This window comes from Eleutherodactylus coqui, chromosome 1 (genome assembly GCF_035609145.1).
Source record: "Eleutherodactylus coqui strain aEleCoq1 chromosome 1, aEleCoq1.hap1, whole genome shotgun sequence".
Taxonomy (NCBI): domain Eukaryota; kingdom Metazoa; phylum Chordata; class Amphibia; order Anura; family Eleutherodactylidae; genus Eleutherodactylus; species Eleutherodactylus coqui.
Window position 1 is genome coordinate 87,642,686 of NC_089837.1, and position 24,378 is coordinate 87,667,063.

General features: G+C 46.3%; 1 protein-coding gene across 1 annotated transcript; it reads left to right on the forward strand.

Annotated features, from left to right (window-relative positions):
- Positions 1 to 3,137: 3,137 nt before the first annotated feature.
- On the forward strand, positions 3,138 to 23,857 carry PCCB (propionyl-CoA carboxylase subunit beta). The gene is made up of 15 exons (XM_066598038.1): positions 3,138 to 3,344; positions 4,327 to 4,446; positions 7,339 to 7,407; positions 7,538 to 7,594; positions 8,228 to 8,341; positions 9,299 to 9,409; positions 10,156 to 10,264; positions 10,377 to 10,497; positions 11,220 to 11,301; positions 11,393 to 11,516; positions 11,995 to 12,102; positions 12,202 to 12,302; positions 18,881 to 18,979; positions 20,753 to 20,852; positions 22,876 to 23,857. Exons 1-15 carry the CDS (start codon positions 3,156 to 3,158, stop codon positions 22,995 to 22,997), a joined length of 1,626 nt encoding a protein of 541 aa, XP_066454135.1. The 5' UTR covers positions 3,138 to 3,155; the 3' UTR covers positions 22,998 to 23,857.
- Positions 23,858 to 24,378: the final 521 nt, after the last annotated feature.

Below are 24,378 nucleotides of genomic sequence, written 5' to 3' on the forward strand. Positions count from 1 at the left end.
CCGGCAGCCACATGTGTTCCTCTCATGGCGGCTTCCAAGAGGCAGCAGGATAATAATTGCCACACTTCAGCGTGGTCGCTATATTTATCGCCAATAGAACATATAAAAGACCATCTGGGATGCCAACTTCCACAGCCTACGAGTTTGCATGATCTAGAGGCTCAGTTACAGCAAATGTGGACTGATATGCCACAGGATAACATACAGAATCTGTATGCATACATGCCCGCCCGTATCACATCTTACATCCAAGCTAGAGACGGTACAACAGGGTACTAGAGCCTCCATGCCCGCCCGTATCACATCTTACATCCAAGCTAGAGGTGGTACAAAGGGGTACTAGAGCCTCCATGCCCTTTCCGTATCACATCTTGTATTCAAACTACAGGGGGCCCAACAGGGTACTAGAGCCGGTATTATTGTACCTTGACGCCACCGGAACTGGTCGGTGTCCAGCCAGGTGACGCCCCTGTTTGTGATTGGCTGCAGGGCACACTCCCCATACAGGTCCTGGCAGTGAGAAGTCTATGGTGTGGCCACTGAGTACTGGGGCCTAGCGCCTACGGGAGCTGGAAAGGGGAGATAGGAGGCCGCCATCGGCCACAGTGACAGTGCAGCAGGGGCAGGAGTGCTGCAGCATACCACATGTAAGCTGCAGTGGGGACAATGGCGTCGGGAGGGGAGATGTCACGAGAACACTCACATGAGCGGAAAAGCCTAATGGCAGCCGCACAATTTTATCTGGAAACCGGAGTGCTGAGGATCTGTGAGGCCGAGGACGTGCAGCCAGCCCTCCAGCCAATGAGAAACAGGGGGCATCACCTGGCTGTCAAACAGCCTTAACCCGGTGGACACCCACCAGTTCTAGTGGCGTCAAGGTACAATAATACCACTAGAGCCTCCATGTCGGCCTGTATCACATCTTCTTTCTAAGCTAGAGGCGGTACAACAGGGTACTCGAGCCTCCATGCCCGCCTGTATCACATCTTGTATCCAAGCTAGAGGCGGTATAAAGGGGTACTAGAGCCACCATGCCTGACCGTATCACATCTTCTTTCTAAGCTAGAGGCGGTACAAAGGGGTACTAGAGCCTCCATGCCCGCCTGTATCACATCTTCTTTCTAAGCTAGAGGTGGTACAACAGCGTAGTGGAGCCTCCATGCCCGTATCATATCTTGTATCCAAGCTTGGAGGTGGTACAACAGGGTACTAAAGCCTCTGTGCCCGCTTGTATCACATCTTGTATCCAAGCTAGAGGTGGTACAACAGGTTATTAGAACTTCTCTTCAAGTGTTCAGTTTTCTAAAATAGATTATCCTTTTGCTCTGATATTGTAATCACTTAGGCTGCTTTTGCATCTGCAGTGGGGGTGGGGGGTTCTGTTTTCCTGTTCTATTATGGGAGCAGGAAAGGGGAATCCCTTAGCCGTACGGATCTGTCTTATGACAGAACTCAACAGCACCGAACGGCTTTTTCTTCTAATATTTTATGCCGGAACAACAACGGAACCTTACCTCAAGAAGCAGAGTGGCTAAGCAGACCCCTGACCAGAACTAAACTAACATTAATACAGCACAAACCAACCTCAGTGCATAGATACCATACCAGAAACAAGCTCGTAACATAAATACGGCACCAGAACTAAGCTCATAACATTAATACAGCAGAAACCAACCTCAGTGCATAGATACCATACCAGAACCAAGCTCATAACATAAATACGGCACCAGAACTAAGCTCATAACATGAATACAGCAGAAACCAACCTCAGTGCATAGATACCATACCAGAACCAAGCTCATAACATAAATACGGCACCAGAACTAAACTCATAACATTAATACAGCAGAAACCAACCTCAGTGCATAGATACCATACCAGAACCAAGCTCATAACATAAATACGGCACCAGAACTAAGCTCGTAACATTAATACAGCAGAAACCAACCTCAGTGCATAGATACCATACCAGAACTAAGCTCATAACATAAATACGGCACCAGAACTAAGCTCATAACATTAATACAGCAGAAACCAACCTCAGTGCATAGATACCATACCAGAACCAAGCTCATAACATAAATACGGCACCAGAACTAAGCTCATAACATGAATACAGCAGAAACCAACCTCAGTGCATAGATACCATACCAGAACCAAGCTCATAACATAAATACGGCACCAGAACTAAACTCATAACATTAATACAGCAGAAACCAACCTCAGTGCATAGATACTATACCAGAACCAAGCTCATAACATAAATACAATCGGACAACTAGGTGATTGTGTAGTGGGCGAGCCAATGGGCTGATAGTGGCACTTTGGAACATCACAGTGGAGACAGAGCTAAGAGGAGGATGATTCATGCAGCTCCACGAGATGCTGCTGGACTGATGATCATCTTGCGGCAGACCTAAGAGTGGCGATCCCTAAATTTGCCCGGACCCTCTACAACCTGGTGGCCCGGCACACTGTGTGACCACGTGTCGCACGCAGCTAATTCAGTCCATGGCGTGTGGCAAACATATCATGTGTTTTACACACTATTTACTGCAGATATGCAAAGTGTCATGGCGGTGTGAAACGCACCAGCTTAATGGGGGCACCAATCTTTAGTGCTGAACAAGTCAGCCGGTTGGTGGTGCAAGAAACATTTACTACGACTCAAAACTTGCTCCATATTTATTATACACTGTGCGCCATTGTGATGAATTGGCATACTTTCTGCCCGTCTCCATGGTAACCAGGCACACTGGCATCTGTCATCTGTCATTTGAAAATATAAGGACATTTTAGGAGTTAAATGAAGCCGTAATTATTGTAAAAGCAGCGCCCACTGAGCTATATCGCAGCCAGCTCCCCTACTATATCATAGCCTCGGTGAACAAGCCTTATATAGGATTCTCCCCGGTCACGTGACCGCCACAGGGCTTGTTCCTAAATGGTTAGTTCGCTTTGTGCAGCTCGTCATTGGCTTCCTATACTTCACCTTGGTTCGGTGTTCTGATTAGTCCGCTCTGAGACAGCGGGCCTTCCCTATTGGTCAATTGTCAGGTACTGCGCTGTCATTCGTGTTCCGATGCACATTGTTAATTCTGATTGGCTGTTGAATGTGAGTGGCGTTTCATTGGCTGGGAAAGAGGGGCGTTATCATGGCGGCTGTTCGCGGTGTCTCCCGGCTTTTGGCAGGGCTGGTAAGCCCGAGCACTCGGTGGGCTCCTCGCGTCCCCGGCCGCCTGTACTCCGTTAGTCACCTATCAGTGCCGGAGAGGATAGAGAAGAAGCGGAGTGCGGCGCTGCTGGGCGGAGGACTGCAGAGGATAGAAGCGCAGCACAAGCGGGTAAGAAGGGCAACCGTGTCACCGGCTACTCGGCACCGCCTGCAGGGGGCAGCACTGTGCATCACCTGTATAATGTTACCTTTAATCCAAAATCTGTGTTCTGTTTCTGGCAGTGACGGCGGACGGCATCTGTACGGATTTACGTGCGAGATCAATGTGACCTGATTGTGTTGGGGTTTTTTTGTTTTCTTTTGCGCACATGAAAAATTCAGTTAGTATGCACACAAAAAAACCAAAACGCGAACCGGACCAGATATCGGGGAAGATACCCCCCCCCCCCCCCACTCCCGTAGAAAATAAGAGCCGATTCCGCGATTTGTATAGCTTGCAGTGCGGCTGCGAGAGAGAACTGGTCTGTCTATAAACCTGCTGAACACAAGCGGTTGTTTTCACGTCTTGCAGGCGCACAGAGCTTGCTTGTGAGTATCGCCCAGGTATATAGGACGCGTTTACATGGCGTGGAATGTTCGCGGCGGAGAAATCCATGGCAAGTTCCGCAGCATTCCCGCATCCAAAGTAGCCAAAATCCACATAATTGACTTGAATTCAGCGGCGTGTCCACCGCTGACCGCAGGAGATGCAGGACAATGAAGCGAGCACCGAACAACGCGGATGGCGATCAGCAGATCACTCATTACGTCGGCTGAGAACTCCGCCTTTGTGCAAGGACGGTTGTACGGACTGAGAATTGGCTTTTAGGGACAAGTGATTGCGAATGCGCCTATTCGTCCAGTACCCCCCCCCCCCCCCCCCCCCGCCCCGCTCACGCACTTAGATATACGCGCCTATGAATATTCGCTGATCAGCCAACAAAAGCACATTTGCTCGCTCATCGCTGACTATTAAACCCTCCTCCTGATTGTGAGCCGACCGGGCGCTCCGAACAGGGCTGGTGGTCATGCGGTGCGCCGTTCCCCAGACCCCGCGGACGGTCACCATTACCGCCTATACATGGCCAATCTGTGTACTGCATTTCTTCCAGGGGAAGCTGACGGCGCGGGAGAGGATCAGTCTGCTGCTGGACCCGGGCAGCTTTGCGGAATATGACATGTTCGTGGAGCACAGATGTGCCGATTTTGGGATGGAGGAGGACAGGAACAAGGTAGTGTACAGAGAGTCCTCGATGGGTGCTGGTAGGGTAAGACGTCCCGTACAGCCACAGTCCTGCTACGTGTATGGGGGCACCGTGATCCACTCACTAGGGACATACTGTAGTCGCCCGCATCAGTACTAGTCTGTAACCCGTCGCACCGAAGACGGAGTGTGGCTGTAGGTGGCATATATAGTGTCTGGCAAGATCAAAGACTGTCCACAGGTGACAGTTGGGTCGGGCTCACACGGGCGGGCATTGTAAAGCATGTAAGATAGCTTTTACACTCCCACTCAAGAATTGCGTATTCTGCGAGCAGAGGAAAAATTGTAGCATGCTCTATTTTGCCACGGATTCCACACAGACGGCCTCCATTGAAGTCAATGGAAACTGTCTGATCCACAGCCCATATGCAGTTGACACGGTGTATGGTCCGCGGGTACCCGTGTTATCTGTAAGCGACGGCGCGGGAAATACAAACATAAAAAAACAAATCCGTACTGCGCATGACCGCCGCTGTCATCCACAATCAGGTACGTAGAGTCGGCCGCTGGGCTCACAGCCAGAATACATTGTGGGTTTGCCCGTGTGAGCCCGGCCTTATTCATCACGGTTTTCCCGTACACCCGTTTGCCAGCCCTGATGATCGGTCTCTCTTACACCTGGTGCAGGGCGGGTCAGTCAGCCGTCACCTCTTACATATATACTGAGCACAGGTAGGAGGGAGCTACCTGTTTTATGGCGTGTTTATAAGGTGAGACGTGCATTTAGGTTATACAGGGTGATTTTCCTGCTAGGAAACCCAACGTTCCTCAATCAACTCGTCTGGTTCCCTATAAACACTGACATGTGCAAAGATTATGAGAACTCTCTAAAAGAAAAACTTTGTTGCCCATAGCAACCAATCACAGCGCAGCTTTCATTTTTCCAGAGCACTATGAGGATTTAAATCTGCGCTGTGACTGGTTGCTATGGGCAACAGAGATGGTTCCATAAATCTCCCCTTACGCCTATCGAGCCAGCACACATCTCATTGAAGCGGACTCTACCGGTGGTGTCGGGGCGCGGCCACCAAAGAGGGATGTGATTTGATGTACCACAAACATACTCAGTTGAACAGTGGTTCGTGAATACTGGCGAACGGGTTCATGTAATGCGAAAGGGCATTCTGGAATAAGTCCGGTGAAGGAAGCGACCGGCAACATCCTGTAGGCGCAAATTAGTGAGGAAATGCAAGGCCAATTAACAGAAGGTTACTTCTAACAAGATGGCACCACGTGGCGCACATCTAATGCAAACATGAGGGAAGTGGGAAGTTATCTTGGTGACTGGTTATTTTGGTAAAATCTATGGCCGCCGAGGTCACCAGAGCGGCCGCTGCCTGGTTTGTGTCATGTGGGGGTTACTGAACGGCCGTGAAGGTAGCAATAGGTTATGAACAATTGACGCCTTTAAAGATGCGATACGGCGGGAGGTCGCTGCCATTACTGATGTCATCGCCAATATGCAGACTCGCATTCAGTGCTGGGATGTCGGCGGCGCCATTTTCAGCAGATGCTCTAGACGGACCTTTATTTGTAACATAAAAGGTAAATACAGATCAGGAATATTTGGGTTTTCTAGCACAAGTATCTCCCTGTATTATGGCCTCACCATAGTATGGGCTCCCACACACTTTTTTTTTTTTTTAACTGTGTTTTTTTTTTAACACGATTGTCAATGGGACTTTCTAAAAATGTTAAAAATGCATCGCGCAAAACTCGTAAAGCACAAACTTACAATGCGTTTTTAAGATTCGAAAGTCACATTGACAATCGCGTTAAAAAACCATTAGTGGGTAGGAGCCCTCGCAGTAGAACTTTCCTTCTCTACAAGAATGGCCACGTAGCGGATCACATACCATTTTTAAAATTTTTTTTTTAACTTCCTTTGCAGGTTGGTAAATGGAAACAGTGATATGATTGGTGACAATAGAAAACTCCACTTCTTCTAACGAGCTGTAGATGCATATATATCAAATTTTGTTTTTCCTTGACTGACATTCGCTACTAGGAAAAAGGATTGGGCATGTAAAATGTTTACATGTGCGATCCTTGATTGCCCTGCTAGATGTGTGGAGTGACAGAGGTCTGTATATTTATGGGGTTTATTGCCCTGAACTCAGAACATCATGGGTCCCTATGATGCTCCATATTTCGGTTGGTAAACCCCGCAGCCTGGCTGGGACACACATCCGTATTACGGACACAGAGGCCGCCATAATACGCTTGTCTGAAAACTGTTTCCCTGACTAAAGCTGCTTACATACATTGTGACAAATCCTGTCTGGTCCGCATATTGGCCTTTTATTCCCCACTTCTACACAAGCCAACCTAAATAACCAATCACCGGGAATCGGCAAAACCAAATAACCAGTCACCGTGAATGAGTAAATCCAAACAAGCAATCAGGTTGCGAATGGTGCGGATTTGGGGAGTTATATAGATATATGCATCTGGTCCGCATTAAATGAGCTCCAGTCCTCAGTAGCCGTCCAACATGGCGGCTCTCTTCACATTTGTTTGTGTTTCCTTTTTTTCTGTTCCCTCATGGGAGCAGGTAACACAATACCTGCAGGGAATGGATCCATACTATGACGGACCCCGCTGACTATAATGAGGTCCCTCTGACTTCTGTCCTGCACTCCGATTGAACTGGCGCAGCGTGCTGCACTATTTCATTTTGGAGTGGATCTGTGCCGGAAGCTCTGAGCCACCAGTGCAGATGTGGGCATCGCTGTGGTTCTTAGAACCTGCAGATGCTGGGATGTATTTTGCTTGTGACCGCAGCGTGGATGTCCTTGGTGAAGCATCAGTGAGATTGGTGTATTTTATATAATTGCCGTCTTTTCCTCCTTTTTTCCAGTATCCTGGAGACAGTGTGGTCACCGGACAGGGGCGCATCAATGGGAGACTGGTGTACGTGTTTAGTCAGGTAAGTGACGGTTCTATGCAGATTATAACATGCCAATAGCTTTCTATATGGAAGAGGGGTTTGGGTATTGTATTGTGTATATATATTTTATTTATTGTTTTAACTTGGTGTTTTTTTTGTTTTTCTTCAGGATTTCACGGTGTTCGGTGGCAGCTTGTCTGGAGCTCATGCGCAAAAAATCTGCAAGGTAATGAAGAGAAGCCACAAGCATTACTAAATTATATACATTTGGTAAAACAGCAAAGTGGATATATTCAGGCTAATACTTCTGCATAGGGAGAGAAACCACTCGCTAAACATTCAACATTTGCGCAGTGTCTAGATGGGCAGCGGTGGGTGATTATCATTCATCAGCATTCTTCCACCTGTTCAATGTTTATAGCAAGCACAGGAAATCAGTACACCATTGCCCATAATACACATATACCGGATGTCAGCACACACACCTCTAACACTGAGAGTCAAACTGTTTTAGAACTTTATATTGCCCTCCTGTTTTACACTGGGGGGCAGAGAGACCCGGCACTTTATATGAAGAAAATGCCCAGCCCACATGTATAAAATACACACATTTCTGTCGCTATAGTAAATCTATTGCCCTATGGGAAGCCCTGCCAAAAAACTTCATAAACTAAAAGTTTTGATTAAAAAACCTACACCAAAGTTTTTAAGACTTTCTGTAAAAAGAAAAGAGAAAAAAAAAATCAATGCAAAGCCCCTGATACTCAGCACCCCTGTGCCAATGTAGCTACATAGTGATCAGGTGGTTTATTCGCACTTGTGCATGGTCTCTAGACTTTTTGTTTGATTTCATCTGTAGATCATGGACCAAGCCATGTTGGTGGGAGCCCCCGTGATTGGACTGAATGACTCTGGAGGCGCTCGTATCCAGGAGGGTGTAGAGTCCTTGGCCGGCTATGCTGATATATTCTTGGTAAGAAGCCTGTACTGTAGGGCCGTGAAAACAACTGTTTCCGCTGTGTTTTTGCGTCTGTCATGCAGCCATATATCGTGCCTCTTGACCTGCACTTGGAGCATCGTAGGAATATATAATACTCGGATTCCGGGTCAGGAGACCCACTGTCAGGCCGGGAGGCACGTCCATATTAATGCACGCCAAAATACCCTATGATTAGAGATGAGTGAGTATACTCGCTAAGGCACATTACTCGAGCGAGTAGTGCCTTAGCCCAGTATCTCCCTGCTCGTCTCTAAAGATTCGGGGGCTGGCGCGGGGAGCGGCAGGGGAGAGCGGGGAGGAATGGAGGGGAGAGCTCTCTCTCTCTCTCTCTCCCTCTCTTCCCGCCGCAACTCACCTGTCACCCGCACCGGCCCCTGAATCTTTAGAGACGAGCTGGGAGATACTCGGCTAAGGCACTACTCGCTCGAGTAACGTGCCATAGCGAGTATACTCGCTCATCTCTACTTATGATGAAAAGCCAACCCCCATGTCCAACTTTACCAGCCTGTCTTCACATGTAAACTGAAGTGTCTTCTTGGTGTCCTCCTACTGCAGAGTGATGGATCCTGTCGCTCTGTAGTCTACCACTAGGGTGGTTTCACACAGCGTATTTTAGAAGAACGTCATGGTTTTTGATGCAGGCTTTTGAGCCAAAGTTGAATGGGAGATCTAAAGGAAGGCTTAATACTTCTCCTTCCTGCTGGATCCACTTTCGTGGCATCAAAAAATGTGTAAAATCAAGCTTCTGGTCTTATAGTAGAGCACTTTGTTTATAGAGCTGCTCCTCTAATTTGAAGGTGCCGTACCGAATCAGGGCCTGCACCTATATAAGTGCACGGATGTTCCAAAGAGGCTTTCCAGAATGCACCATATTTTATGTACGTTTGTTTCTTCCGCTATGAAGCTGTAATGTGTTTTCTCCATTGGCAGAGGAACGTATTGAGTTCGGGCGTTGTGCCTCAGATCTCCCTGATTATGGGACCCTGCGCCGGGGGTGCAGTCTACTCTCCAGCACTAACGGACTTTACATTCATGGTTAAGGTAAACCTCTTCCTTTTTAATTGTAACTGACTCGGGTTGTACTAGGGGTTTTACCTTAGGCCCAATAATTACAGTATTAAAGGGATTGTCCAGTTGTAAACTGTTGATGAGCTACTCTCATGGTAGGTCATCAATAGTAAATTGGTCACTAAGGAACCCCGCTGGTCAGTTGTTCTCTGGGGTGGCGCTCTGGTACACTGAGTAGACTTCTGCTGGAAGCAGACAGCTACGTTCCTATTGCAGTGGCCAGGTTTGGTATTGCAGGCCAAGTTCCCATTCATTTAAATGGGCTGTGTTTAGTATTGCAATATCAGACACGGGGCATGGACCAGGGTATGGACCAGAGTGGTGCGGTTTCTTGGGGAGAAAAAAATGATTTATTTAAGGAAGGAAGGAAAAAAAATCACTGGATGAGAAAAGAAATGTTTATTTCTCTGCTCCAAAAAAGGACAAACAGAAAGCCCTAATGCTAGTGTGAACACAGATTTACTAGGCAGATTCGAAGTTGAGGACTTTAGCAAAGTTAAGCGACCACCTCTGAAAGAGGTGTAATAACCAAATTAGGTGTCATACGGCTTTTTCATAAACAGAACTAGCCAACAATTGATTTTAACAACTTGCCAGTGGAGGACCCCGGTGACTTTAGTGGGTGCAAATCCTTTATAATTGCCTTGCATATAATAAACCTGTTGGAGACGTTCTGATAAGTGGTGGTTCAGCTGTTGTCTCTGCTCTTGTCTCCCCAGGACACATCTTACTTGTTCATTACTGGTCCAGATGTAGTAAAATCTGTCACCAATGAGGATGTGACACAGGAGGACCTTGGAGGAGCCAAAACCCACACTGCACTATCAGGTTATTATGTCTATGGCACTCTAGGTCCCTAGTGATGGCTCCACAGTCCATGTATTAACTTACTCTATAGGAATGTAAGAACGTAATTGGATAACTCTTGTGTCTCCCGCAGGGGTGGCTCATCGAGCTTTTGAGAATGACGTTGACGCCTTATTGAACCTGCGAGAATTTTTTAACTTCCTTCCACTAAGCAACAAGGATCCATCACCCATCAGAGAATGCCACGACCCAATGTGAGTTTCCATGATCTGCAGAAAACTCCTTCTCTACCATTGTGAGACTCCATTGACCAGATGTCCAGTTTCTGCATTGATCTATACACCATGTGTATTCTGCAGAGATGGCCCAAATGCTTTCACGGCGGCCGATATACGCTATGATGTGATGCATTGGATTCCAGTGCATCAGATCGCATGGCCGTATTCCTGTGGCGTAAAAGTGCCCGGCTGGGCCAATATAGCGCTGAGCGCTTTCACAACGGCCTGCAAAGTCCTGGAACTATCTTTCAAGCCGGAATAAGTCGGCCGCTGCATGGGCTCCTATGGGAGCCAATGAGAGCGGCTGGAGAAGGGAGGTGGGATGGCGTTTAGCAGCATGACTGCTAAACTCCCTCCTTCTCTCCTCCAGCCTGGTTGTTTGCAATGGGAGGGGGTGGAGCTAAGCCCCACCAACTCCCATTGCACACAGCAGGACTGGAGGTGAGCTGGCGAGGGGGAGAGAGGGGAGGCCCAACGGCATTGTGGGCTTGTGTGTATGCTCTGGGGCCCGTGCCGCCTGAACGGGCGCACAAACTTTAGATTTGTGCGCCCGTTCACATGTTTTTATGGCGCCGGCGAGCGTATGTAAAAGCGCCTATGGCCGTGTGACAGGGCCCTAGGACCAACCTTCCTGCACACTGTTCTACTCTGATCTTGTTCACTTTCCAGCTCCTAATTTTAGTTTTTCTGTCTACCAGTGACCGCCTTGTTTCCGGATTAGATACGGTTGTTCCCATGGAGTCCACTAAAGCCTATGACATGCTGGATATCATTCATTCGGTAACGCCACAGCTGAGGGTTAGCAATGATTTGGTGCATAGAACATGTAGAAATGCAACATTAAGTGTCTATGAAATGTTTTATCTTCTAGATTGTTGATGAGCGAGACTTCTTTGAGATTATGCCAAACTATGCCAAGAATATTGTGGTGGGCTTTGCCAGGATGAGTGGGAGGACAGTTGGCATTGTTGGAAACCAGCCAAAAGTTGCATCAGGTACTGGAGATATATTGGAAGCTAACGATAGAGAAGAGCTGTATTGATCAGACACTGAAGTGTAAATGATGCCCAATGCCGGGGATCCTCCAGCCTACTCTTGTTTGGGCTGGTATTATGTAGAGAAGTAGTGAGCACAACTGAGTCACTGACACTACTCTGCATGTCTCTGTTCTCACCTGACCATTGCTGCCCTGTGGATATGGTCTTTGTTATAACATAGGGAGCGATGCTAAGGATCCTGAAAGCACTTGCCAGGGAACTACAACACCCAGCAAATTGAGGCTCCAGGCTCTACATCCTAAGTTTTTTTTTCTTTTTTTTCAGGCGCATCCAAATAAGAATGCGCAGGAGAAGAACGTCAATTAGTTAAATTTGTGGGTTTTTTTTTTCTGCAATGAATGCATCATGGCCCAAACATGTGACCCCGCCTTTCTGCTATGAATATGTAACTCCTTTCCATGTTTCTACCTTGCAGGCTGCTTGGACATAAACTCCTCAGTAAAAGGCGCTCGCTTCGTCCGGTTTTGTGATGCCTTTAATATACCCATCATCACGTTTGTAGATGTTCCAGGATTTCTGCCAGGTAATTGTAAAAGGTTTGACAACGGTCTGCCCAAAATTCTACATCATCCAATTTTGGTATTTTCTAACGCAAAGCCAAAACTATACTCTTGACCCCTAGGCACCGCTCAGGAATATGGAGGGATTATCCGACATGGGGCAAAACTATTGTTTGCCTTTGCAGAGGCTACAGTACCCAAGATAACCATTATTACCAGGAAGGTAAGCCCATAGATATAAAGGAACTTCTGGACTGGGTTGTGCCCAAAGGTGCCATGATCTGTGGGATTTAACCCATTATGTTCTTGGGTTTTCACACATCAACCATCTAGCCTTGGGGTAGGAGCACACATATATTTAGCTCCGTTGAAAGGGGTGTAGTCCACTGTGAAAATGTTTTCTATTGGTGAAAGGTCTGGACTGCCGGGGGCCGACTCAGCACTTGGACTCTTCTTCTGTGAAGCCATGCTGTTGTGATGGATGCAGTATGTGGTTTAACCCCTTAACGACCAGCCCATAGTGTTTTTACGTCCTCCCGAAGTGGGCTCTATTCTCTGAGGACGTAAAAACATGCTTCCTGCAGAGAATAGTGCCCCTCGGGCTGTGGACGTGACAGCTCCATGCTGTCGGTGTCCGCAGGTAGCTGACAGCATGGAGCTGTCATCCCGGGCTGTTCGGAGCCCCCCCCGGCATTGCGATCGGCGCTATGCAATGGATAGCGCCGATCGCAAAAAAAGTAAATAAAAGTACATAAAAGTTAAAGATTCAGCTGCTCTGATGGATCGGATCCATCGGAGCAGCTGAAATTACTCACCCAGGTCCGGCACGCTGCTCCCCGCTCTCCTGCCGCTCCGGGGCCCGAAGCCGGTCTTCTGCGCATGCGCGCCAGGCGGCATTACGTCAGCCGCATGCGCAGAAGGCCCGGCGGCGCGGGAGATTTAAAATCTCCTGGCTCCCGGCTCCTGTAGGTAGCCGGGAGGCAGGAGATGTCAGCGGGGACTGCGGTGAGCGGTCCCCGGTACCGCGATCGCCGTTATCCAATGGTTAGCGGCGATCGCGAAAAAGTAAAAAAAAAGTTTTAAAAAAGTCAGTTTCACCTCCCCTCATGGATCGGATCCATGAGGGGAGGTGAAAATACTCACCCCCAGTCCTCAGCGGTGTCCCGATGTCCCGGGACCCGAATCCCCGTCTGCGCATGCGCGCCCGATGATTGACATCGGGCGCGTGAACAGACGGGCTCGAGCCCCGGGAAATTTAAAATCCCTCTGCTTCTGGCTGCCATGTCTAGCTAGGAGCAGAGAGATTATACCGGGGACATGATCACTGTCATCCAATGGATGACAGTGATCATGTAAAGTGAGAAAAAAGTGTAAAAAAGTTAAAAAAAAAAAAAGGAAAAAAAAGTTTTTAAAAGTTTAAAAAGCGTATGTTTCATCTCCCCTCATGGATCATATCCGTGAGGGAGGATGAAAGTACGTACCTAAGGCCCCCAGATTTATCCGCGGACCTTACCACAGCTTCTGCACACGCGCCCGTCGCCAAAATGGCGGGCGCATGCGCAAAAGCTGTGGATTGCCAGGATAATTTAAATTCTCCCTGCTCCTGGCTACAAAACGTAGCCAAGAGCATGGAGATTTAATGGGGGTCCGCGGTGAGCGGTTCCTGGTCACGTGTTCGCCGTTATCCAATAATGGCGATCACGTAAAAGTTAAAAAAAAAATTTGCAGTTTCATCTCCCCTCACTGATGCGATCGGTGAGAGGAGATGAATCTTTTTACCGGAGGCCTCCGTATTTGAATCCCGACGCGATCTTCCTCCGTGGACCTTCCAGGATTCTGCACATGCGATTGCCGGCAAAAAGCCGGACACATGCGCAGGAGTCAGGGAGCCCAGGAAATTTAAAATCTCCTTGCTCCCAGCGACCAACGGTCACAGAGAGCCTGGAGCAGTGCCCTTGTTGAGCGGTCCCCGGTCACGTGATAAAAAGGTAGCGATCTACCTTAGGCCGGTCTCACATGACCGGATAGGAATGACGGATTCCACATGCGTCTGATCCGCGGTAATACGCAGATCAATCGCATTGGATTACACAATTCCGCTCACATTAGCGGGTTGGAATTGTGTAATCCACTCGCAGAAAAGAGAATGGAGCAGGTTCTATTTTACTGCGGATATCGGCAACATAGAGCCCATTGTGCTCCATGGTCGCGGATATACCCGCAGTCCATACGCAACTACATTGTATACGGGCTGCGGGTACCCGCGTCATCGCTAAGCGATGGTGCGGGAAATACAAACAAAGGTGTACTGTGCATGACCGCCTGTGTGAGTAGGCAGTTATGCGTAGTACATTACGCAGCCGTACGCAGGGTCACAGCCGGGCTCACAGATGGGATCCGCTGTGGGCCTCCGCAAGCGGATTCCGCCTGCACCCGCGTGAGCCCGGCGTTATTCAGACCGCTACCTGTGATACGTATTTTACAAGAAGCCCCGGGAACGCTCGCTTTCCTGCAGTTCCAGGAGCACCTTGTTGAGCGCCTTCTGTGTGAGACCGCCGCACCTCATCAAGCTTACGGAGACTCACGGAACGCCACTTTTTACACCCCATACCCGCCACTGAGGTCATGAAATACCCCCAAAAAGCATGAGAGGAGGGGGGGGGGGGATACCCGGTTTTACTGCCCCATGGGCCCATTCAACCAGCCTCCGTAATTACCCCTGTCTTCGGAAATACTACACAGTTCACATTTTTACTTTTATCTAAGATTTGCGAACGCCAAAAAGGGCGCGGAGGGGGAGGGGGGGAATTTTTAGGGAGTCAATCTTTATTCTGTACAAATAAGCAATGGGGCCTGGAATTTATTCAGTTGTGCCCTAAAATCCAACAGGTGTTCCGTCCTTTATAGGCCTTGCCATGCGTCCTGTAAGTAGATTAGGGCCACAATGGGTATGTTTCTGAACTCGGGACAAACGGGGGTATCCATTTTGGGGTGAAAGCCTTCATTTATATGTGTGCTGTACAAAAAAAACTGTTTTTAAATTGACACAATAGCCCAAAAAATGAAAATCCTATTTTTTTCCTTTTGCTTTGCTTAAATTTATTCAAAAACTGTGGGGTCAAAATATGCAGTACATCCCTAGATAAATTCGTTAAGGGGTCTAGTTTTCAAAATGGGGTCATTTGTGGGGGTTCTATATGGTTTTGGGCGCTCAAGAACTCTACAAGTGGGCAATGGGGCCTAAAAGGACTTCAAGCAAAATCTATGTTCTGAAAGCCACCGATTACTCCTTTTATTTTGGGCCCCGTTGTGCATGCGGACATAAGATTAGGGCCACAATGGGTATATTTCTGAAAACAGCACAAACAGGGGTATCCATTTTGGGGTGCAAGTCTTCCTTCATATGTGTGCTGTACAAAAAAAGCTGTTTTTAAAATGACAGAATTGCCAAAAAAACAAAAATCCAAATTTTTTCCTTTTGCTTTGCTTGAATTTATTCAAAAACTGTGGGGTCAAAATGCGCAGTACACCCCTAGATAAATTCGTTAAGGAGTCTAGTTTTCAAAATGGGGTCATTTGTGGGGGTTCTCTATGGTTTTGGGCGCTCAAGAACTCTACAAGTGGGCAATGGGGCCTAAAAGGACTTCAAGCAAAATTTGTGTTCCGAAAGCCACCGGTCGCTCCTTTCATTTTGGGCTCCGTTGTGTATCCAGACATAAGATTAGGGCCACAATGGGTATGTCTCTGAACACGGGACAAACAGGGGTATCCATTTTTGGGTGCAAGTCTTCCTTCATATGTGTGCTGTACAAAAAAAGCTGTTTTTAAAATGACAGAATTGCCGAAAAAACGAAAATCACAATTTTTTCCTTTTGCTTGGTTTGAATTCATTCAAAAACTGTGGAGTCAAAATATGCAGTACACCCCTAGATAAATTCCTTAAGGGGTCTAGTTTTCAAAATGGGGTCATTTGTGGGGGTTTTCTATGGTTTTGGGCGCTCAAGAACTCTACATGTGTGCTATGGGGCCTAAAAGGACTTCAAGCAAAATTTCTGTTTTGAAAGACACTGACTACTCCTTTCATTTTGGGCCCCGTTGTGGACTCAGATATAACAATAGGGCCACAATGGGTATATTTCTGAACACGGCAGAAATAGGGGTATCCATTTTGGGGTGTAAATCCTGATTTTCATGTAAACTATAGGAAAAAAATATGTCTTTAAAATGACAGATTTGCAAAAATATGAAATTTTACTTTTTCTCCTCTAAATTGAATTAATTCCTGAAAAAAAACTGTGGGGTCAAAATACTCATGACACCCCTCAGTGAATACATTAAGGGGTGTAGTTTTTAAAATGAGGTCATTTGGGGGGGTATCTATTATTCTGACACTCATGAGCCTTTCCAATCTCGGCTTGGTATAGGAAAACAAAGTGTTCCTCAAAATGCTAAAAAGTAATGTTAAATTTGTACGTCTCCTAAATAGTAAAAAAAAAAACGAAAGTTTTTCCAATGTGCGCCCAAAATAAAGTAAACGGGTGGAAATATAAATCTTAGCAAAAATTTCTATATTATGTTTGCACATATTTAAGATATTGCAGTTGGAAATGTGAAAAAATGACGATTTTTTTCAAAATTTTCCCAATTTTGGCGCTTTTAATAAATAAACACAATTTCTATCGGTCTATTTTTTCCGCCTAAATGAAGCACAACATGTGGCGAAAAAACAATGTCAGAATCGCTTGGATATGCAAAACCTTTCTGGTGTTTTTCCATGTTAAAGTGACACATGTCAGATTTGCAAAATTTGGCCTGGTCATTAAGGCGCAAACAGGCTTGGTCACTAAGGGGTTAAGAATTGTCTTGCTGAAATATCCAAGACCTTCCCTGACAGAGACGTTGTCTGGATGGGAGTATATACTGTTGTAAAACCTGTATATAGTGCTCAGCATTGATGGTGCCTTTAGAGATGTGTAAGCTGCCTGTGCCGTAGGCACTAACGTTACCTCACACCATCAGATACATTCTTTTGAACTGTTGGTTGATAATCTGGATGCTCCCTCTCCTCCTGATTCCGCAGGACTCGGCGTCCGTGGTCTGAAAAATATAATTCTAAATTTGATTCATTTGATCACAGAACAGGTTTCTATTTTTGCCTCCGTCCATTTTCAGTGAGCTTTGGCCCAGAGAGGACGCCGGCGTTTCTGGGTTGTGTTGATTATATGGCTGCTTCTTTGCTCGATACAATTTCAACTTGCAGTTGTGGATTACACTGTGAACTATCCTCACAGACAATCATTTCTGGAAGTATTCCAGAGCCCATGCAGTGATTTACATTACAGAACCGTGTGTTAATGCAGTGACGTCTGAGGCCGTAGATCTCAAGCATCCAATATTGGCCTTGTCCCTTGCGCACATGAATTTCTCTGCATTTTCTGAATCTTTTGATATTATGTACTGTAGTTGGTGGGATAGTCAAAGTCTTCGCAATTTTACATTGAGGAACATTTTTCTGAAATTGGTCCACAATTTTTAGATGCATTTTTTTCACAGATCTGTGAACCTCTGACCCTCTTTGCTTCTGAGAGACTCTGCCTCTCTAACATGCTCTTTTCATACAGTGACTTGCAAAACTGACCCTCTGTTTTTCATTAGTACCGCTTACTTTTCACCTTCCTTTTTTAGCCTTTTTAGTTAACCCTGCCATCAATTTCTAAATTGATTAATTTAATGTCTCATCTAATGATGTGTTCTATTTTGAATAAAATATGGTTATACAAGATTTCCAAATCATTGCAATTTTTTGTCAACATTTATTTAAATTTTATGCAGCATCCCAACTCTTTTGGAATTGAGGTTATATTCCGCATGTTGAAGTTACAGTAGTTCTGTCCTCTGTGAACTTTTCGTTAAGTCTCGTGCACACGGGTGACATGGCATAGTCGCGAGAAAATCACAGCGATATCGCATCACTGATCTGTGTGACTTTGTAGAACCACATGCGAGGATTTTCGGAGTGGGTGGGAAATCTAAGCCTCAGCTGCAGGAAAAAAAAGGTTAAAAAATTGCCTTAGAAGCGCTGTCCGGGTCTCCACTGCAGCTTCTTCCTGGTCCCCGTCACTGTTTTTCATCTCTTCTGGTTGGGGATTGAAAAATGACAGACTGACACTTATCCAATCATAGCCAGAGCTTGATGAATGGCTGTGATTGGTTCATCGAGTTCTGGCTGTGATTGGCTAAGCGTCAGCCAATCAGAGGCAGATCGTCCAGGAGGCAGGGATTTTTCAATCCCCAGCCAGAAGAGATTAAGGATAATAGTGCCAGAGAGAAGATGTGCCGGAAATGACAACGCTTCTAAGGTGATGCATACTTTTTTTTTTTTTTATTTCAGCTTGGGCTATGGCTTTGACAATAGGATTTCCTACTGTCAAAGTTGCATCGCACCACACGAAAATCACGTTTTCATGGAATGCAACAGAGAGGAAGGCTCCATAGGGAAATATGGGCTACAAAACTTCACGAGTCGCGTGCATATCGCTGGACCCGCAAGGTTTTTGTGTTGGGTTGTCGCATGCTACAAAACATCGCATGTGTGAATTAACCCTCAAATTGAGCTGTCACAATGGGCCTCAGATAATGATGATAAAACTTCCTTCACTGTAGAGTATTTTGGGTATAATATACTATGTCCATTTTCCATAAACTGGTCCGCCAGCTTTGGCTTTTCTGTAGACAGACCCAGCTTTTGCTTTATCCCTCTAGCTACTGCTGTGCTAACCACTACTTGTTTGTACATTTCAGGCTTATGGTGGCGCCTATGATGTCATGAGCTCAAAGCATCTTCGAGGTGATGTGAACTATGCGTGGCCGACAGCAGAAGTCGCTGTTATGGGAGCAAAGGTAGGGCCAGCTCTCCTATCCGATGTATCGCATTTCACTGGGAAAGTGGACCATGGTGTGGATGTTTTTATATAAAATGGCCCTACCTGGAGACTCTAGTACCCTGTTGTACCGCCTCTAGCTTGGATACAAGATGTGATACGGGTGGGCATGGAGACATACAAGTACTGTATGTATCCTGCGGCATATCGGTCCACATTGGCTGTAACTGAGCCTCTAGATCGTGCAAACTCTTAGGCTATTGAAGTTGGCGTCCCAGATGTCCCATACATGTTCTTTTGGCGATAAATCTGGTAATCGAGCAGCCATGGATGTGTGACAATGTTAGGGGACATATCTGTGACCCCCTTCCTTGCTGTGTGCGGCCGAGCATTATCCTGCTACCCCTTGGAAGCCGCCATGAGAGAAACACATGTGGCTGCAGAATGTCCTGAACATATCGCTGAGCTGTCATTGTCCCTCCTACCATTACTAGGGGTGACCGACTGTCCTGTAATAGGACCTGTGCTCACAGGCCAGCACCATGCAGCTCACTTGGTATTTTCTATGGATTACCAGAATTGGCAGCTCCGGCATTGTAACCTCACTCACAAATGATAGCAGGTGCATACTCTGCGTGACTTTCGTTTTTATAGCTGTGTAATTTAAGCGTTTCCTACATTTTTTTTTCAACAAAGTATATTAAAATCTGCAGAAAGTAAGAAAGTACAGCTTCTCCCCATACAGCAGGTAGTGTTAGTATCCTGCACCAGAACAAAAGCTTACATCTTATGGATGGCACAGGCTTAGTAGCAAAACCTGCAGCAAAAGCCAGCTGTGACTGACAGCCAGTTTCCTACTGCAACAGCGGGGATCGGTAAGAACGATTTTCACTATTAACCCCTTAGATGCCACAATTAAATTTGATTGAGGCATGTAAAGGGTACACAGAGGCCTTAAAGTGACCTTAAAAGGAAAAAAAATTGGTATTGTTAATCATACCTGTGTAAAATAACACTTTTACTGCAGGTGGGTATGAGAACGCTCCCCAAAAAAGTAATACAATACTTTATAAGTACCCAAAGATGGTTACAAAACTATAGCTACTTACGCAAAAAAACAAGCCCTCATATGGCCGTGACGACAGAAAAAAAAAAGTTATAACTTTTGCAAAGTGGAGATTAACACCCCCGCCTCACCCAAACCATAAATCGCCATGTCTTCAGGTCCAAAATAGGCCACGTCACTAAGGGGTTAAAGGCATTGTCCAGTCTGCTTCCAATGTTATAGAGTAGTAATACCTCCCTTACCCATCCCTTGATTCCCCACCGGTCTCCGGCAGCAGCTGTGACTTGTCATGTCCATAACCTCATAGCTACTTTCCTGGCATTGTAAGCAGTGCGCAGCTCCTCTAGCAGTCGGTGTGATAAGAGAGATTTCTATAGAAAATAATAAAATCCTAATGATACATTTTGATTAGAGATGAGCGAATATACTCGTTTCGAGTATTTACTCGATGGAGCACCGCGATTTTCGAGTACTTCCGTACTCGGGTGAAAAGATTCAGGGGGGAGGCGTGGCGGAGCGGGGGGGGGGGGGGGGGGGGGGGGTTAGCAGCGGGGAACGGGGGAGCCCTCTCTCTCTCCCTCGCGCCCCCCTGAATCTTTTCACCCGAGTACGGAAGTACTCGAAAATCGCGACGCTCGGGTGAAAAAGGGGCGTGGCCGAGTAGGTTCGCTCATCTCTAATTTTGATACCAAACTTAGTCTGAATTGCCGGTTGTGTCTCTGGCAGGGAGCTGTTCAAATCATATTCAGAGGGAAACAGAATCAGGCTGAGGCCGAGGCGGAGTACGTGGAGAAGTTTGCCAACCCCTTCCCTGCAGCAGTCAGAGGTAAGGCTTCTTCCTTCCAAAGCTTCTCTCAATACCTTACTGACGGGCCTGTCTTGGGCATTAAAGGGGGTTGTCTGAGAAATGTGTATATTTTAAGAACTTGTTCCCCATAGCACAAAATAATAAGTTAATACTCCCCTCTTCTGGGTCCCCATGCTGGCAGCTCTGCGTCTCCCCTGTGCCATGCTGCTTACAGGCTGCAGCAGCCTTTGTATGGGACGTCATAGGCTGACTGTAGGGAGAATAGATGTGTGATGCTGGAGGATCGATGACTATAGGCTAAGTTACATTTGAGTATAGCCAGCTGTATTAAAAAGAACCTGTCATCAACTAGAGGCACCATAAATTAAGGTGCTTCTACAGGGCGGGCCACGACAAGGTAGCCCATTTCTGACAATACTGCAACAGTAAAAATGAGCAAGTGGATTTTTTTTTTCCCAAAGCTCTGTTGCTTTATCCACATGTTACAACAGATGCTGGACACTGTTTCCTGTTCACTTTCTGCTTTAACTTTTACTAACTGCTAAAAATCACATGTGGACAAACCCAGGGAACATGGCGGCCATAACCCCTTTTCCAGAGTTTGGCACAAGTTTATGAACTTTTTACAAAAGAGCAGAGTGTCGCGGGAGGTGCAGCATGTTGCCCCCTTCAGTTGGAAAAAGCCGTACATTCTTCTGGCGTTAAACTGTGGTATTCACTGTTAATTTGAACAGTTTTACGACCAACTTATCTGGACGTCCTTTAAGACAATTGGGCCCAATATTTGTGTTCCTGACACCAAGCGCCAGTTTTCTGGTTGCATAGTGGTGTTTCGTGAGACAGGTGTGAATTTTTAGTAGAACAGAACTTCATATTCTGTGAAATCATGCGATCTGATAAAAGAAACCTGGCTTAACCGTACAGCAATGGGTCCCAAAGTCTTCTAGCAATCAGTCAGCGACCTTATCAAGTTGTAGCTTTGTTGAGCTCTTTCAGTTCCTGCAGAAGTTATTTGGCATGGTTTCAGGTTCAGAGATTTAATACTTGCTGACATGTTCATGATACACCTTGCTGGGGCAGGCCAAGCCGGAGGCCTCTGTTTCTTCATGTTTATGACAGAGCCGGTTTGGTGCCATTTCTGAACCGGGCTCTGAATACAACGTTTAGCGGGTGGTTTTGTACCTTGTCAGCGAAAGGCCTTTCGAAACTCCTTAATTGATCTGCTCTGCACATAGCCTTCCAAACCATTTACTGTTGCAGGAAGAACACCATCTTTGACACACCGTGCACAGAAGAACTAAAAAGCAGGGTATACTGGCATGGTGCCTATTGGACCCTGTCTCCAGTAGGGCCTTGTAGGATTCAGTTACTGTTAGGTCTCTAGTTAGCATGCCAACTAGAGATGAGCGAACATACTCGTTTAGGGCAATTACTCGATCGAGCATCGCTTTTTTTCGAGTAACTGCCTACTCGGGTGAAAAGATTCGGGGGGCGGTGTGGTTGAGGGGGGGGGGGGGGGTAGAAGTGGGGAACAGGGGGGAGCTCTCTCACCCTCGGCGGCCCCCGAATCTTTTCGCCCGATTAGGCAGTTGCTCGAAAAAAGTGATGCTCGATCGAGTAATTGCCCTAAACGAGTACGTTCGCTCATCTCTAATGCCAACCCATCAACATTCCACAAAACCACTAAGATGCTGCAGTTACTATAGACAATGGCATCTAAACTGATATTCACGATGGATCATACATGCAAGTCTCCAGCCTTCATATTTTAAGTTTTAGTGCAGCTTTTGGAGGCATTATATTCTTAAATGTGGCCCTTGCTTGTTGTGTGCACATCTTGGAAAACTTTGGCCCGGATGCTCCCCTTTTCTTTTTTTTAATGTGGCCTGCACAGAGGGATGAGGATTAAGGCCGACTGCAGCAGGTTTTGAATGCAAAGAATATGGAGTTTATATACAGAAAAAAAATTATATAATTGAATCTTTACAAAAACATTTCCAGAATTGTTCATGCTGCTTTGTTTTTTGTCTAACACCTCCAGGGTTTGTTGATGACATCATACAGCCATCTACTACTCGGATGCGCATATGTCGTGACCTGGAAGTTCTTGCAAGCAAGCATCAATTGAATCCATGGAAGAAACATGCAAATATTCCTCTATGAGCTCCACATTACAACGCTATACACTCCGGTCTGGAAACCGCAAGCTCAAAATCTAATGACCTTGGTTTGTGTCAGTGAGTAGCGAACACTAGACTCTGGGGATATGGATCTTCTGATCAGCACTCAGTGACCTATAGAAAAGCATTATGATCAATAAATTGTTAGAAATGTGTCATTTCCCTAATAAGTCGTGTTATGGAAAATAACTTCTCAAATTGGAGTTTGATCCAGCTCCTCTTCCTCCATGAAAATGTGGCATTAAAGAGAGGGGGCAGAAAGCAACTTATTCAGTAGCGTTAGTATCGTAAAGAGATCCGGTCACCACTTCTCATTTCGTTAAACGGGATTGTGCAGCTGGCCCTGGAATACAGAGGTTGGAGCGGAAGCTGCTGCTCCGCCCCCTGTGTAGTGACTGGCGTTTGTAATTGCAGCTCCGTCTGCTGTGTTGTGACTGGTGCTTTGCCTGCAGTTACAAGCACCGGCCACTACACACAGGTTGGAGCAGTGGCTTCCGCGCCAACCCTGGTGTACCCTGGCACGGACGGTGAGCGCTGCCTGGAAGACACCTTTTTAACTTCTATTTTTCATTCAATAAGACAATTGTGGATCTGCATCATGAAGACGTGCAACAATTATGAAAGCTACTTTCACTTCCAATGCTGACAGCTGCAAAGGGTCAGAAACTTATTGGCAGCGCAAAAAATTAAAATGTTTCTACTTGTTTTTGCACACAGAATAAATCTTGGCAGGTTATCTTCAGCAATGTTTATGGTTCGAAAGGTTTTTATTGAAAGCCCTGGTCTGTACATATTAACATACATGTAAAAACCAATTAAAGGAGAATTCTGTACAACTTATTACATCATGTCTCTTCTGTTTTAGCTATTATCTGCTTCCAGATTCCATTTACATCAAACATGAGTGGGTGTCACAGACTTGGAATGGTCGACAAAGCCCGGATTATACCAATCATGCAATGTAAAAGGTTCTGCCATCTATTCCAGATAATCAAAGGCCTTCACACATGCTATCCTGGGAGTAAGCACTATGCCTCAGGACTGACTATATAATATATACTAATGTGAGAGGGGGCAGCCCTGTCTCATCCTGTTCCTAATCGCGAAGGAAGTCAATGGGTGTCTGTTTACCGATATCATTTAAAGGACTGTGGTAAAGAGACAATCTGGGCCCGCAGTCTTGGGCCAAGGCCTATTTTACTAGTTGTTGCCTCTAGGTCCTCCCAGTGGACCCTACTGAATGTCTTTTCCACTGCTATAGCCAAAAGGCATGGCCAAGCTCCTGATCTACAAATTCTGGAAATCGGTGATAGTTTTAATGGTGTTATCACGGGCTTATGTGTAAAGCGTGATTTATATAGAAG

What these genes read in the sequence shown, in the direction of transcription:
- PCCB (XM_066598038.1), top strand. Translation starts at nt 3,156, where the DNA reads ATGGCGGCTGTTCGCGGTGTCTCCCGGCTTTTGGCAGGGCTGGTAAGC. An exon ending in TAACCATTATTACCAGGAAG is followed by an intron (nt 12,303 to 18,880) that starts GTAAGCCCATAG and finishes TGTACATTTCAG; the next exon opens with GCTTATGGTGGCGCCTATGA. An exon ending in TCGCTGTTATGGGAGCAAAG is followed by an intron (nt 18,980 to 20,752) that starts GTAGGGCCAGCT and finishes TGTCTCTGGCAG; the next exon opens with GGAGCTGTTCAAATCATATT.